The following is a 15,375-nucleotide window of genomic DNA, read 5'->3' on the forward strand; positions in this document are numbered from 1 at the left end:
CATGGAAGCAGCCATCAAGGGGTCAATCTGCTGCACAGACCATAGAGTGTTGAAAAGCAAGGGTGCTAACTTTGAGGACTAAGGCATACTTGACCCAACCCATGGTGTTTTCAATTGCACTATATGCGAGTTGGACATTGAATAAAGAGGACTGTAGAAGAATCTCTGTATTGGAACTGTGGTTCTGGAGAAGAATATTGAAAGTACCATGGACTGCTGAGAGGACAAACCAGTCTGTCCTTGAAGAAGCATGGCCAGAGTGCTCCTTAGAGGCAAAGATGGCAGGGCTTTGTCTTGCTTACTTTGGGCATGTTATAGGAAAAGACCAGTCCCTGGATAAGGAACATCAGGTTTAATAAAGCAGAGGGACAGGGAAAAAGAGGAAGATCCTCAAGGAGATGGATGGACACCATGGCTGCAACAATGGGCTGAAGCATTGACAGAGAGCTGCCAGATATTTAGGCTGGATTCAGAAGAGGACTTGTAGCAAGGGTTATCATTGCTGATGTCAGATGGATCTTAAATGAAAGCAGGGAATACCACCTGTTTATTTATGCTTCCTTGACTATGCAAAGGCATTCAACTGTGTGGATCATAACAAACTATGGATAGGCTTGAGAAGAATGGGAATTTCAGAACACTATCGTGCTCATAGGAGCCCTGATTGCCTAGTAGTTACTTGTTAGGTTCCAATCAACAAAGTCAGCAGTTCGAAAGCACCCACCTCTCTGAGGGACAAAGAAGGGGCTTCCTACTCCCATAAACAGATATTCTCAGAAACTCACAGGAGCAGCGTACCCTTCCCTACAGGGTAGCTGTGAGTCAGTATTGACTGGATGGCAGTAATTTGGTTTGGTTTAATGTGTTAATGGGGGCACCAGTACATTGATCAAGAGGCAATTGTGGGAACAGAACAAGGGAATATTGAATGGTCTAAAATCAAGAAAGGTGTGCGTCAGGGTTGTGTCCTCTCACCACACTTATTCAATGTGTAAGCTGAATAAATAGTTGGGGACGACGGACTACATGAAGAAGAATGCTGCATCAGGATCAGAGGAAGGCTTATTAACAACCTGCAGTGTGCAGATGACACAACCTTGTTTGCTGAAAGTGAGGACTTGAAACACATGCTAATGAAGATCAAGGATTGCAGCCTTCAATATGTATTACAACTTAAAGTGCAGAAAACCAAAATCTTCACAAATGGACCAGTAAGTAATATCTCGATAAACGGAGAAAAGATTGAAATTGTCATGGATTTCATCTCGCTTGGATCCACAATCAAGAATGAAGAATAGGAAAAAAAATGAAGAATAGAAAACAAGTGTTTTGAGAATGATGATGGCAATATATGTACAAATGTGCTTGACAAAATGAATGTATGGATTGTGATGAGTTGTACGAGCCCCCAATAAAATGATTTTTTTTAAAAAGAAGAAGAATATTGCAACTGCCACGAACTGCCAAAAGAGCAAACTCATGTCTTGGAAGAGGTACAGCCAGAGTGCTCCTTGACCAAAGGAAGGGCAAGATGTCATTTCACATACTGCAGACATGTTGTCCGGAGAGGCCAGGCCTTAGAGAAGAATACATGCTTGGGAGAGAGGCAGAGAGAAAAGAGGAAGGCCCTCAATGAGATGGACTGACACAGTGGCTGCAACAACTGGCTACCATATGGGAATCATTGTGAGAATGCGGCTGGCAGTGTTTCCATCGGCCGCTCTGGAGTGGAACCGACCCCCGACATCACCTAACAACAACATGTTAAGGACCCTTGATCTGCATATGTCTACATTAGGTCTTTCTTTTTATTTTAGCCAACTTATCTAGGAGCACTTCCGTCTCATTTACCTAGCATTTATCAGATGCTTATTTTACAGACAGATTCCATCTCTTTTCAGAATGACTTCCCTCTCTCAAGATGTCTCTGTTATACTTACTATGCCACACTAGTAACTAGTGTGTTATCAGTGTGACACGCGTGTATGTCTTCGGAGAAACTGTGGAGAGATGAATGTCTGGAATGGTACAGCGTCTGGAGACGGAGCCCTGGAGGGGCTGAACGAGCTCCTTTCTGAGGGAGCCCAACCAGCAAGGGGCGGGGCCTAACCTGCCGTCCTTTCCCAGCACCCTTCGCGGCTCCTCGTCCCCAACTGCGCATGTGCGGTCGCCATTCCTGCCCGCCGCGCCCTGCGGAGTGTCGCTCGGCCCTGAGGGGAGGCGAGCCTCGGTGAGTGTGTGGGCGCGGGCCTCCCCGGGGCCGCTCCGCCCGCCGGCCCGCTCCTCGCGGCTCTGGAAGCCGCAGCTCCCGGTTGCTCGTTGCTTCTGGGCGCCCTGCCCGCGCAGATGCGGCGGAGGCCACCTCCTTCCCGACCTCCCCGTGTCTGGGGCTCCCCTGGGGGTGGAGACCCTCCCGGCTGCGGCCGCTAAGCCGGAGCTCTGGTCGGGCTGACAGTGACGCCCGCTCCTTCGCTGAGCTCCCCTCGCACGAGTGTTCGTGCGCCCGTGGTTGGCTGGGAGCTCGTTGAAAGTTCCCAAAACGCCAGTGCCCTTCACTCTTAGCCCCGCATTTGGTGCACACGCTTTTAAAGATTTCCAAACCTCCCAGGGAATTGCTGCCGTCTAGCTGAAGTCGTTGCTTCCTACGGTCGCCTGTGAGTTAAAGCGGGGCGACCGTGAGCTCCCCGACGTGGATGCTCCCGGGAGGTCCTCGCCCCGGCGCTGTCCAGGTGGCATGGAGGAGCACTGGGCTCAGGGCCCCGTGACGGGCAGTCCTTTCCCACAACGTCGGAGATGGAGCCGGCCTGGAGCCTGCGCCTGCATCTTCCTACAGCTTCTCAGGGTCCCGTGGACAATGACTGAGGAGACAAACCACGCAGGAAGCAGCCCTCCTGTACACCCCTCTGAGTCTAGGTTCTAGTCTTTGATGTTCTAGACGTGTGTTTTACTTCCCTGGTGCAGAATTCCAAATGTCTCATATTAAAGTGAGTAAATATGCTCCGAATTACGGATTTTGCAACTCCTTTTTAAAAAAAAATAGTTTTAAGATTTTTTTGTTTCTTTTTTGACATTTTTGTTAATTTTTTTAAAAGCATAATTTTACCCCTCAGGACCAATGAGTGTAGCGATTCTAGGGAGGGGAAAGGGGAAGGTGGGGGAGAGAGGGGGAACTGATCACAATGATCTACATAGAATTCCCTCCCTGGGGGACAATAGAAAAGTGGGTGAAGGGAGACATCAGTCAGTAGAAGACATGAAAAAAATAATAATTGATAAATTATCAAGGGTTCAGGAGGGAGGTGGGAGAAATGAGAAGCTGAAACCAAGGGCTCAAGTAGAAAGAAAATGTTTTGAGAATGATGATGGCAACAAATGTACAAATGTGCTTGACACAATGGGTGTATGTATGGATTGTGATAAGAGCTGTAAGAGCTTCCATTTTTAAAAAAAGATTTTATTAGGGCCTCTTACAGCTCTTATCACAATCCATACATAAATTGTATTAAGCATATTTATGCATATTTGCCATCATCATTTTCTAACCATACGTTCTATTTGACTCTTGATATCAGCTCCTCTTTTTTCCCTCCTCCTGTTTCTAATTTCTTAGTTGAGCCCCCATATCTGTGAAGTCTTTTTAGTCAGCTCAGTAACACACATTTTCACATTCTCCTCACTTATAGGAAGATGCGTTTGTCGTTTGTAAGTGTAGAGATTAAGTCAGTGAGCCATGCGAAGCAATGGTGATGATTTATTTGATGTGGTTTTGAACCAGTCAAAGCCATTACTAACCCTAGTGGATTTACTCTTTTTACAGGGAGACCTCAAATCTACATTGATAGTCTCGGTCAATAAACTGAAAATCCTTAGAAATGTTTCAAAGGGTGAGGCTGTTGTCTAGCTTTTTTACCTTTGAATTAATCTGACTGCAACGAGGCGTGCCATTCCAATGTGGATATGCCTGGGAGGTCACTCTCTCCCGGCTCTGTTTGGTAGCACAGAGTTCTCGCCAATGACATACAGTCTTTTTCTACAGCTAGTGATTAAGCTGGACCATGGGTCTATTCTTGTATATTCTTACAGATGTCTTATAGACAATGATTGAGAAGAGCCATGTAGGAAACTTGTCAAATACATACTAATAACAGTCCAAACCTATATTTTTTATGTTTTCATTCAGGAGCGAAGAGGAGCCTTTTGGACAGGAGTTCCATCCTCTACACCATTTAGGTAGGACAAGTTCAAAATGAATGTTTTTCTAAAAGCATGATCGGAAACTAAATCCACTACTATTGAGTCAATTCTGACTCTCAGCAACCCTACTTAGGGTTTCTAAGACTTTAAATCTTTACGAGAGCACTCAACTTCCTCTTAAGGATCAATATGAATTGTCAACCTTAAAGTTAGCAATGCCATGCTTATCCCATAGAGCCCCCAGGACTCTTTTAGAGCATGAAGGACTGGCAATTTCTGGTCTGCACATGTAAGTCAGTGTTTGGGCTGTTTAAATGGACATGTAGGGTAATTAAAGGTCAACAAACTAGAAAGCAATCGCGTACTGTCTGTGGGTTACCTGGAATTGGTTAGAAATAGAAAAACAATTTTATAAGATCTAGGAACCACTGTGCCAAGGGGTTTTTAGGAAGTTTATGAAAAATGTATATTATGAAAACAACTGTGTCAAAGGGATCAGGTATAAGGCATCATCAGAAAAAAAAATCTCAACATAGTGAATGAAGGGGGAAGTGCAGAGTGGAGACCCTAAACCCATTTGTCGGCCACTGGAGATCCCCTCACAGAAGGGTCTAGGGGAGGAGATGAGTCAGTCAGGGTGCGATGTAGCACCGATGAAGAATACAGCTTTCCTCCAGTTCCTAAATGCTTCCTCCCCCCCAACTACCATGATCCGCATTCTGCCTTGCAAGTCTGGATAGAGCAGAGGATGAAAACTGGTGCAGATAGGAGCTGGAGGCACAGGGAATCCAGGGCGATGATACCTTCAGGACCAGGGGTGTGAGTGCTGATACTGGGAGGGTAGAGGGAGAGTGGGTTGGAAAGAGGGAACCGATTACAAGGATCCACATGTGACCTCCTCCCTGGGGGACAGACAACAGAAAAGGGGTGAAGGGAGACGTCAGATAGGGCAAGATATGCCAAAGATAATAATTTATAAATTATCAAGGGCTTATGAGAGAGGGAGTGAGGGAGGGGAAAAAAGGAGGACCAGATGCAAAGGGCTTAAGTGGAGAGCAAATGCTTTGAAAATGAGGGCAATGAATGTACAGATGTGCTTTATACAATTAATGTATATATGGATTGTGATAAGAGTTGTATGAGTCCCAAATAAAATGTTTTTTTTAAAGTGAAAACAACTGCATGGGTTTCCGTTTTAAAGCACTGAAATAAACTACCACTAACTTGTTATGACAGGTCTGAACAGGATTTCGTGTGAGGCACTAAAAAGAATAACACATCAAATTGAAAATAGCCCCTAGCAGAGCAACATGAATACTGCTAAAATAGAAATAAGAAGAAACATCAAGTTTATGGTGAAGCTTGGGTGGAAGAATAGTGAAGTCATTGCTGCTTTACGACAAGTTTATGGAGATAATGCCCCAAAGGAATCAACGGTGTACAAATGGGCGGCTCGCTTTAAACATGGACGAGACGATGTTGCAGATGAAGCCCGTAGTGGCAGGCCATCCACATCAATTTGCAAAGAAAAAATTAATCTTGTGCCCTAATTGAAGAGCATGGATGATGAAATGCAGAAACAATAGCTAATAACGTAGACATCTCAATTAAGTTAGCTTTTACCCTTCTCACTGAAAAGTTAAAAGTTGAGCAGACTTTCTATTTAATGGGTTCCAAGGCTGTTGCACTCAGATCAGCTGCAGGCAAGAGCAGAGGTTTCAGTGACAGTTTATGCACCGGCCGGTTAAAGATCTGGCTGTAACCAGGTGAAATGTGGCTTTACCAGTATTTCCTGAAAACAAAGCACATTCAAAGGATGGTTATCAAGAAGTAGAAGTGGCCCATTTAAAGCCAAAGCACACCATCCATTTGACAACAAAAATCCTGGCCACAATTGTTTTGGATGCTAAAGGCATTTTGTTTGTAGACTTTTGAAGGGCCAAGGAATAATAATAAAATCTGCCGTTGTAGAAAAGATAGCCAAAGCGCCAGCACAGAACACCGAGAGCGCTTCACCGGAGTCCTTCACGCCAGTGCTCCTGCGCGTGCCTCTCAGCAAGCCGGGGTAATTTTGTGAGAGTTTGGATGAGAAATGTTTCTTAATGTTTAAAAAAAATTTTTTTTCTTATTGCAAAAACAACTACATTTCTAGGGCCATCAGTTCCGTTAGGCACGGATAAGTGCTGGCTTCATCACTTAGGAATGCGTCATCTTGAACTTGATGGGGAGCATATGTTGAGAAATAAAAGTTTGCTTTTTAAAAAATTTTATAACTCCGCTTTTTCCACTAACTTTTGAAGTCCTCCTGTATTTATAAAATAAATATGGTATTTGCATATTGCTGTGCTTTTATTTGTACTGGGCAAAGTGGGCTTATGTGAGGTCCATTCATTTATGGTTACCAGAAAACTACCTCCAACTAATGCTTGATTGTTTTAAAACCTGGGCATTTGTCTCCAGACACCAGCTGCTCTGCTTGTTAAATTCTCCCACCCCCTTATAGACTGTACCTGGCCAATATATTGGAGGATTACCATATATACTCGAGTATAAACCGACCTGAATATCAGCCGAGCCATCTAATTTTACTACAAAACTTGCATTAAAAATGTGCTGAAAGACTTGGTTTATATACAAACATATGGTAAATGAATGAAATTGCCACTTTTGGCATGAATTAATTGTCAAATGTATTGTCCCCTAATCTCATAAGCTTGATGAGACTCAGTAACACTGGGTAAATTCCATATTCATTGTTGGGACATTGGTTTATAGGTGACTTGATCCTGGGTAATAACAAACTCATTGCCCATCAAGTCCATTCCACTTTGACAAACCTATAGGACAGAATAGAATGGCCCCATAAGGTTACCGAGGCTGTAAAATATCACTAGAGCAGACGGCTCCATCTTTCTGGAGAACGGCTGGTAGGTCCCAACAGCTGACCTTTCTACTAAACATTACATCAAGGCTCTTTACCCTGGATAAGCAAAACCCAACTGAAACCTGATTCTGACTCAGGTCAAAAAACTTGTTGCATGAGTTCTTATTGATAGTTCAGAACCTAGGTCTCTTGAGCTCTAATTACTGCTTCTGAATTTAAAACATTTGGATATGAACAGTCGTGTGAATTAGGTGAAGGTTTATAGAGCATATCATAGTTTTACATTCTGACTCGACTCACCTTTGCAATCCTCTCAGTGTGCCACCATACTAAATTCAAAAAAACTAAAAGAATTACTCATGTCATGGGGTTCTGCCTGCATCCCAATTTTCATGCTACTAGCCAAATTCTCCTCAAAGAGGTTGCACCTACTATTTGGAGTTCAGCATTGCCTCCAGAAAACTTTAACAGGTGTATGTTGCTGAAACACATTTAGGGTCCTCGTGGTAGTTTAGAGTACTGTACTCCACAGAGGGCTTGAGTTGGAGAGTTTTAGTTTGGAAAACCACTTGGCAATTCCAATGAATATTGAATTGGGGATGGAATGGGATGTGTATTTAGGAAAAAAGGTCTAACCCTAATGATAGCCAGATTAAAACACTGCTTCCAGGTTCAATTGACCCCCCATGAGGCATGAAGGGAAAAGCAGGTCCCAAGATCACCTGTTCACTTTTAACTTCACCTGTCTCCTTTGGGGATAAGTTTAGCTCCTTCCCCCAAGGATTTTGCTGCGTCTTTCATTAAGCAGAGGTCATCTGAGAGGAACCACCCTCAATTTTTCCTTCTAAGAACACGCGTTTATTTTTTAAAGTACTAAGAATACATATATACATATATATACACACACAGAGACTTCTTTAAATGATTATATGTTTTTGCAAAAGTTAATTCCTGATAGATGTCAATAATTCATAAAACATGTTGGATAAATGACAAATCTATTAAGGCAAGCTAAACAGGATTTTTAAAATAAAATATCTTTTACCATATTGCTCCTTGATCCATAAAATAATTCTAGAATCAACTACAGTAAACACTAAGGATGGAGAGTTTAATAGCATGGGAGGGCCAGTCATGATCATCTGTTTCACAGCTGGCCCCTGGCCTGGTATTAGCTGCTGATAAATGAGCTTCTCCAACATCACTTCCCACAGATGTAGTCAATTTGATTTCTGTGTGTGAAGTCCATGTGCATCATTGCCTTTTGAGTTGTTGAAAAAGGTATTTACAATGAAGAAGTTGTTAGGTTCCCCTGAGTCAGTTCCAACCTATAGTAACTCTTTGCACAGCAAAACGTTACACTGCCCAGCCCTGCACCATGCTCACAATTGTTTGTCATATCTTGCACTGTCCGACTTCTCCCTTCACCCACTTTTCTGTTGTCTGTTCCCCAGGGAGAAGGTTACATATACATCCCTGTAATCGGTTCCCCCTTTCAAACCCACCCTCTCCACCCTCCCAGTATCGCCACGCACACCACTGGTCCTAAAGGGATCATCCGCCCTGCATTGACAGATGGTACTTCAATATTCTTCACCAGCAACACAATTCAAATACATTGATTCTTCTTTGGTGTTTTTATACAATGTTCAACTTTCACGTGCATATGGGACAATTGAAAATATTATTTGAGTCAGACATACCATAATCTTCAATACCCTTATTTTTCAACAAGCTAAAGAAGCCTTGTGCAGCAGATTTACCCAATTAAATGCACACTTTGATCTCTTCATTTTAATCAATCATTTTATTGGGGGCTCTTACAGCTCTTATCACAATCCACACATCAACTGTCTCAAATACATTCGTACATATGTTGCTATCATCACTTCCAAAACATTTTCTTTCTAATTGAGCCCTTGGTATCAGCTTCTCTATTTCTCCCCACCACCACCTTCTCGTGAACCCTTGATAACAAATTATTTTAATTTTCATATTTTACATCATCTGCTGTCTCCCTTCACCCATGTTTCTGTTGTTTGTCCCCTTGGGTGAGTGGGGGGTGTTGTATGTCAATCAGTGTGATCAGTTCCCCCTTTCTCCACCTTCCCCCTACCCTCATGGTATCACTACTCTCATTATTGGTCCTGAGGGGTTTATATGTCTCCTTTGATCTCTTGACTGCTGCTTCCATGAGCATTGACTGTGGACACAAGCAAGAGGAAATTCTCGACAACTTCAACCTTGTCTCCATTGATCCTAATGGTGCCTAGTGGTCCCGTTGTGAGATTCCGATCTTTACACTGAGCAGTAATCCGTACTGCAGATTGCATTCTTGGACCTTCAACAGCAAGTGCTCAAGACCTCACTTTCACTGAGTAAGGTTGTGCCATCTGCACATCGCAGGTTGTTTGTAAGCCTGATGCCACATGCTTCTTCCTGTAAACCATCTCCTCTGCTTATTTGCTCAGCATACATGTTGAATAAGTATGGTGAGAGGATACAAACTTAACAACACACCTTTCCTGATTTTAAACCGTGCAGTGTTTCCTTATTCTGTTTGCACACAGCTGGCTCGTGATCCATGGATAAGCTCCACAAGAGCACAATGAAGTGTTCTGGAACCCCCTTTCCTCTCAAGGTTCTCCATAGTTTGTTAGGGTCCGCACAGCTGAATGCCTTGGCATAGGCAACAAAACACAATAAATATCTTTCTGCTTCCAGTCAAGATCCATCTGGCACCAGTAATGATATCACTTGTTCCACATCCTCTTCTGAATCTGGCCTGGAATTCTGGCAATTCTCTATGTACTGCTGGAACCATTGTTGGATGGTCTTCAGCAAAATTTTACCAGCATGTGATATTGATGATATTGCTCTATAATTTGAGCATTCTGCTGAGTTGCCTTTCTTTGGAATGGGTACAAACATGGATCTTTTCCAGTCATTGGCCAAATAGCTTTTTTCTAGATTTCCTGTAATAGACAAGTGAGTGTAATCAGTTCTTCAGCAGCTTCTTGAAACATTTCAAATGGTATTCCATCAATTCCTGGAGCCTTGTTTTTGCCTCATGCTCTCAGTGCATTTGAAAGACATTCACATTTATTAATGTATTTAATGCTTTATCTCTTGCACTGCCCTTTTTTTTACGGTTGATACTTGTACTTTTTTATTATACAAAGGCATTTGGCTGGTGGTTTATACCAAACTATAGATAGCCTTGAGAAGATGCGAATTCAGAATATTACTGCCTGGTCTTGGCAAAAGGGACTCCCTTTTGAATCCGGTGCCTTCAGCTTGGCTCTCAGAATTCACCTCTCATAGACCTGCCTTTCACTGACCTCCCTCTCTCACTGATCTCCCCCTCCCCTGCTCAACCTTCAAATTCCTGGAGCCAGCTCCTCCTGGAGCCAGAATGTTTTCTGAGGATAAGCATACTCCACTCTACCCATCCTTGGCATATAGATAAGGTCAAAGACCTTGTCCCTTCTGAAGCACCTGTGTGCACAGATCCTCCCCAGTTTGGATCTTTCCCAGCTGTGCCTGCCAGCAGGGGTATAAAAGCGCTGGCTAAATTCCCCAAGGCGCTGCGGTTTCAAAGGCTCAATCCCCTGAGTTGCTGAATCCGCCCGCAAGCCTCTCAATAAAGCCTGCTTCTAAATTTTGCCGATTGGATCTTTGGTTCTATTTCGAGCCCCAAAATTCTTTACACTTACACTGAGCTGGAACCTGTCTCAAGACGCACTTGTGGGAACAGAACGAGGGCACACTGCATGGTTTGAACTCAGGAAAGGTGGGCGTCAGGGTTGTAGCTCTCACCATAATCTGGCTGACTTCCAGCACAGTATTGGAGCTGAGTGATGGGAAAGGGTTTCACTAAATGGCAATGGGGCAAGGGAGGGGGGAGCGTATCTCACCTCTCTGGTTTCCCTGTTGCCAGGAGGCAAGAGTTCAGACATGCCTACACACTGGCATCCTTCCTCACCTATCGCATTGTTGAACACCAACTGTTCCTCCCATGCCACGCTACATCTAGGCTGGACTTGATAATTCATTGCCATCGTCACCCCAAATCCATGGACAATATTCACAGTTGGGTAATTTGGGAAGTCAATAGGTCACCACAAGTTGGTACCAGCACACATTGAGGATAGTCATCGTTCTCCTCAGCCTGCAGCAGCCCAGCCTTTCCCTGGTTCTCAGCCATGTGGTAGCCAAGTCTCTCTTTGGTTCTCAATCCCTCACCCACATAGTCTCTTGGCCTTGACCTTCATGAGCTAGTAAACTAGCCCACCTGTCACTCTTCCTCACAGTTCCATGGTCTCTGGCCAGATGAGAAGTTATCCTTGCTGCCCCTCTGAGTTTCTGTACATCTAGTCTTCCTCCACATCAGACAAATCTTGAACATATGTTTCCAAGATTCTCAGAGGTTTCTCTTTCTGCTCCTGTTTAAAAAATGTCTCATCCTCATTTCGGGTGAAATCAACCATGGGCGGAGGGAGGGAATGTTCTAGGATGAATGGAATGTTGATTGTACAATTCCCCCTTGATATGTTTCCTGCACTGTCTTAATGTCCACTATTTTACCTTTCTAGTTTCTTTTTTTATATACTAATACAGTAGTCATTTTTTATTAAAACACATTACATTCCGAGGAATTGCTTAAAGAGATTTAAACTTCACAGAGCATTGAACTGAAACAAGAAAAATAGTACTACAATAATCAGATTCTCCTTTCTCTCAATCATGAAATAAACATGAATGCCAACTTGACTTTTAGGCCTCAGCCTCTCTCCCTCCCTTCAGGAATGGCAGATATGTAAGAAAGGGCCACTGGATGAGGCGTCCCAAGACATGGTGAGCATGAGAATAACGTAATGGATAATTCAACAATGAGAAAATGGGCAAAGCCATCACGCGCAGTCATCCACTCCAGGTGGCACAATTTGGGGAAATCAAATTTTCTTCACTTTGTAACACGCATTCTTCTGATGTTCTATAGTAAACACAAATTATGAAAGAAAACACCCTTTTTTTGGGGGGGAAGCAGGGGGGAGCTTGTGTTTAGATTTCAGAAAGATGTTTCAACTCCCCCTAAAAATCTATCGTCTCAATAACCCTAGTGAGCAACCGTCCTCGGCCCTCTGCATTACTGAGAATCAGACGGGAGTAATGGCAGGGAGTGGTTTTAGGTCGCACACACCAAAAGGCTGGCCAAGGTAGACTGAAGGCAGGATCTCAAGGACCCTCTGACCTGACAATATGGAGCCGGGAACTGCTTTGTGCTTTGTCGCTTTGAATAAACTATAGAGTCCTTTTATCATGAAGGGAGGTACAGGGGGAGCTGAGTTTCCCTACAAATATCATATACAGCAAGAATCCCACTGACGAGGAAGTATGCTTTATGCAGAATTCCTCAGCAGCACGTAGAACAATTCCAGTGTCTACAATTTAAACAACTTTTTCTAGGAAATTTAGCAATAACAACAACAACAAACAAACAATGGCCTGGTGCTTTTCATGAGTTTGGAAAAAAATATTCCAGTGTACAGCAGTCTGTCAATTCTACAGCTATCCAGAGGAGTACTAGGCAAAACTTACACTATAGGATGGAAATGTTAAAAAATACATGAAAAAAGATGGAAATGCTATTAAAACTCAGCTTTGTTGTAAGAGAATACAATTCTTCCCGGAACTACGTGGAACTCGTTTATGGTTTCCAAACTCTTATCAGCAAGAGGCTCATCAAGTCAAAACGGATTCTACACACCACAGGGGAGAAGGGCCCACACCGATGCTAGTCAAACATGCCACATTCTCTCAATTTTATTATAGCCACCACAACCCCCAAGTGCATTTGCATTTTACAAGAACTGGTTGCGTGTTATCCAAAGGTGGTGTCCTCTTTAATCCTGTTTGCCTTCGTGCCACTGGCGTGAGCCTTCATTCCACGCCACGTACAGAAAGAGAGCCAGCACCACGTGAACAGCGACCACGGCCACAATGGCAGCATAAAAATAACTGTCCCGATTGGACATGCCCAAGGCGCCTTCAAATATGTACGACTTAGTGGTGAAGTACAGGCCGATGGGAACTGTGATCATCAAGGCCGTGAAGAACAGCAGCGTCTTCAGAGTTGATGCTAAGGAACTTTCACTCCTGATATCGCGCGGCTGCAGGGCGTTCAGAGCCGCTTTGTCCAGGCGCTCCATGGCGGCACTGGCCGGCAGCAGACACGAAACGCAAGACACGGGGCGCGGGGTGGCGGGACCCTCTGGGAACTCGGGAAACAGGCCACCTTTCTAGTTTCTAATAGCACAATGGCTATACTGAACTCGCAGACAAAATTCATGATTAAAGGGATTTATTGAGGAAATTAATAAGTTGTTGTGCCAATGAGGAATGCTCAGGGTTGAGTTGTTTATCTGGACATGTTACAAAATTCTGTCAAGTCTACTAATAAATTCCCAAAGAGCATAACTTTCTGCTATAAGCCTCAACCCACTTAAGCTCTGTAAGTCAGCAAACACAGCTCCCTGAATTAAGTGTCCAGAGACACCCACTTCACTAAGTGTCAGCTCCACTTCTGTGGGTCAACAAGTCCAACTTCCCCAATTAAGTGCCCAGAGGCACTCCACTCCGCAATCTCAGCCTCCTGCAAAAAAAGCATCCAGCTTTCCTTGCTCTGTTGCTCGAGATGTCCATCACTGTTCTATGCTCTGACTCTTGCTTCTGCTGCTGCTTCGCTGATAATATAGCTGTCTTCTGGATCCAGGAGGTTCACTGGGCAGGGATCACGGATCCAGAGGACAAGCTGCACTCCCAGCTCTTGCTGGTAATGCGATCCTTCCTCCCATTTCTCAGAGGGCTCATTTTATACATAGCAGGATGGCACTCCAGGGAGTCCTGTTCTAAGTTACTCACAGGTGTGTCCTAACAGCATCTCCCCCACCCCCCTTCGTCCCAGCCCTTGGCAGGGAGAGGTCATTTGATGAAAGTTCAGAGACTTGGCTAGAAGGCCACATTCAATAATTTGCTGTCCCTGGGTCTCCTTCCTACATCCCCACTCAAAAAAGAACACTCTCTACACTACGTTCTCGTCAACCTATTACCCCATCCCTGCTGTTCCTGCTTTCCCTCCACCTGATATAAGGCAAATCATTTAGATTTCGGTAGAGTTCACACAATTGAGCTAAATGATTGACAGGCCGGGGAAAAAGATGATTAGAAGTAGTAAAGTGGACAATCCTCTTTTCTAAATTCATATTCACTCAGTTCAATATCTAAAGGCCAAACTAAAGTGTCATTCCTGTAAGGAAGTGATTATGGGTGGAACTTACTTGATGGCATCTTATGGGAGCAGATAGCCTCAGCTTTCTCCCACAGAGAAGCTAGTGTGGTCGGACTGCTGACCTTACACTTGGCAGTCCAACCCTCGAGGGCTCCTTTTGAGGAGTAGGGCAAGGCTAAGACATCAGACAGTATAAGATATGAAAAAATAATAATTTTCAAATGCTGCCAGTAGCCCAAGTATATTAAAAATTGAAAACAGATTTCTGAGGAGTCAGCTCGAATCCCAACTACGTGGACAGCCACCCACTCCTCCCCAGAAGAATTCACTTCAGAGAACAGCACTGAAGCTACAGCTTAGGAAGAGGGACATGTTTGATCAGAACACACGGGAGCAAACGAAGGAGGAGGGAGAGAGTGGAGCACATCCTGGCCCACCAAGCCCTGAGGACTGTAGTCATGCTCAGAGCCGCCAATGTAGAGTGGACCATAGGGCCGGCCCCACCACAAGACACTGTTCCTCACTGACCCATAGCACTATGGGGGACAACACTGGAGACACAGTACGGGAACTGGGGATTGTGCCCAATCTGACCCCACCACACTGAGGCGGAACACTAAGGGCATTCAACAGAACAGCAAGGGGAGCAGGGCAAAGAAGTCCCCAGGGAATACCAAATATAGACTGTGAGGCCAAGACGTGCCACTCCATCAGACTCAACTGGAAAAAACTCTTAAAGGTCAACAAACAAACCTTGAACTATTTACAGGCTTTTATTTTTGTTATTGTTTTTTTTGTTGGTGTGTTTTCTTTTGTTGCTTAGTTTTGCTCTGCCTTGTTTTTGTGCTTAGTATTATCTCTGCTTGTCTATCTAGATAAGATAGGTAGTATAAAAAATCTGGAGGAGAAAAAGGGACTGCCAGTTGGGGGGATATGGGAGAGCTGGAGGCAGGGGAAAGGAAGTGGGTGTTAACAAACCCAGGGACAAGGGAACAAGTGATCTAAA

At 44.1% G+C, this 15,375-nt stretch overlaps 1 protein-coding gene, 1 long non-coding RNA gene and 1 other non-coding gene across 3 annotated transcripts; 2 read left to right on the forward strand and 1 right to left on the reverse strand.

Moving 5' to 3' along the window:
• The first annotated feature begins 2,104 nt into the window (after positions 1–2,104).
• Positions 2,105–6,530, forward strand: LOC142451249 (uncharacterized). Its single transcript, XR_012784976.1, has 3 exons — positions 2,105–2,230; positions 4,181–4,230; positions 5,431–6,530. It is a non-coding gene; the product is annotated as an uncharacterized LOC142451249 (long non-coding RNA).
• LOC142438298 (small nucleolar RNA SNORA73 family) lies at positions 2,685–2,888 on the forward strand. The gene has a single exon (XR_012782699.1). It is a non-coding gene; the product is annotated as a small nucleolar RNA SNORA73 family (small nucleolar RNA).
• A 6,399-nt stretch (positions 6,531–12,929) lies between the features above and the next one.
• LOC142434061 (vacuolar ATPase assembly integral membrane protein VMA21-like) lies at positions 12,930–13,366 on the reverse strand. The gene has a single exon (XM_075538748.1). The coding sequence runs from the start codon at positions 13,288–13,290 to the stop codon at positions 12,985–12,987; it is 306 nt and encodes a 101-aa protein (XP_075394863.1). The 5' UTR covers positions 13,291–13,366; the 3' UTR covers positions 12,930–12,984.
• Positions 13,367–15,375: the final 2,009 nt, after the last annotated feature.

The sequence above is a fragment of the Tenrec ecaudatus genome, chromosome 1, assembly GCF_050624435.1.
Source record: "Tenrec ecaudatus isolate mTenEca1 chromosome 1, mTenEca1.hap1, whole genome shotgun sequence".
Classification (NCBI taxonomy): Eukaryota; Metazoa; Chordata; class Mammalia; order Afrosoricida; family Tenrecidae; genus Tenrec; species Tenrec ecaudatus.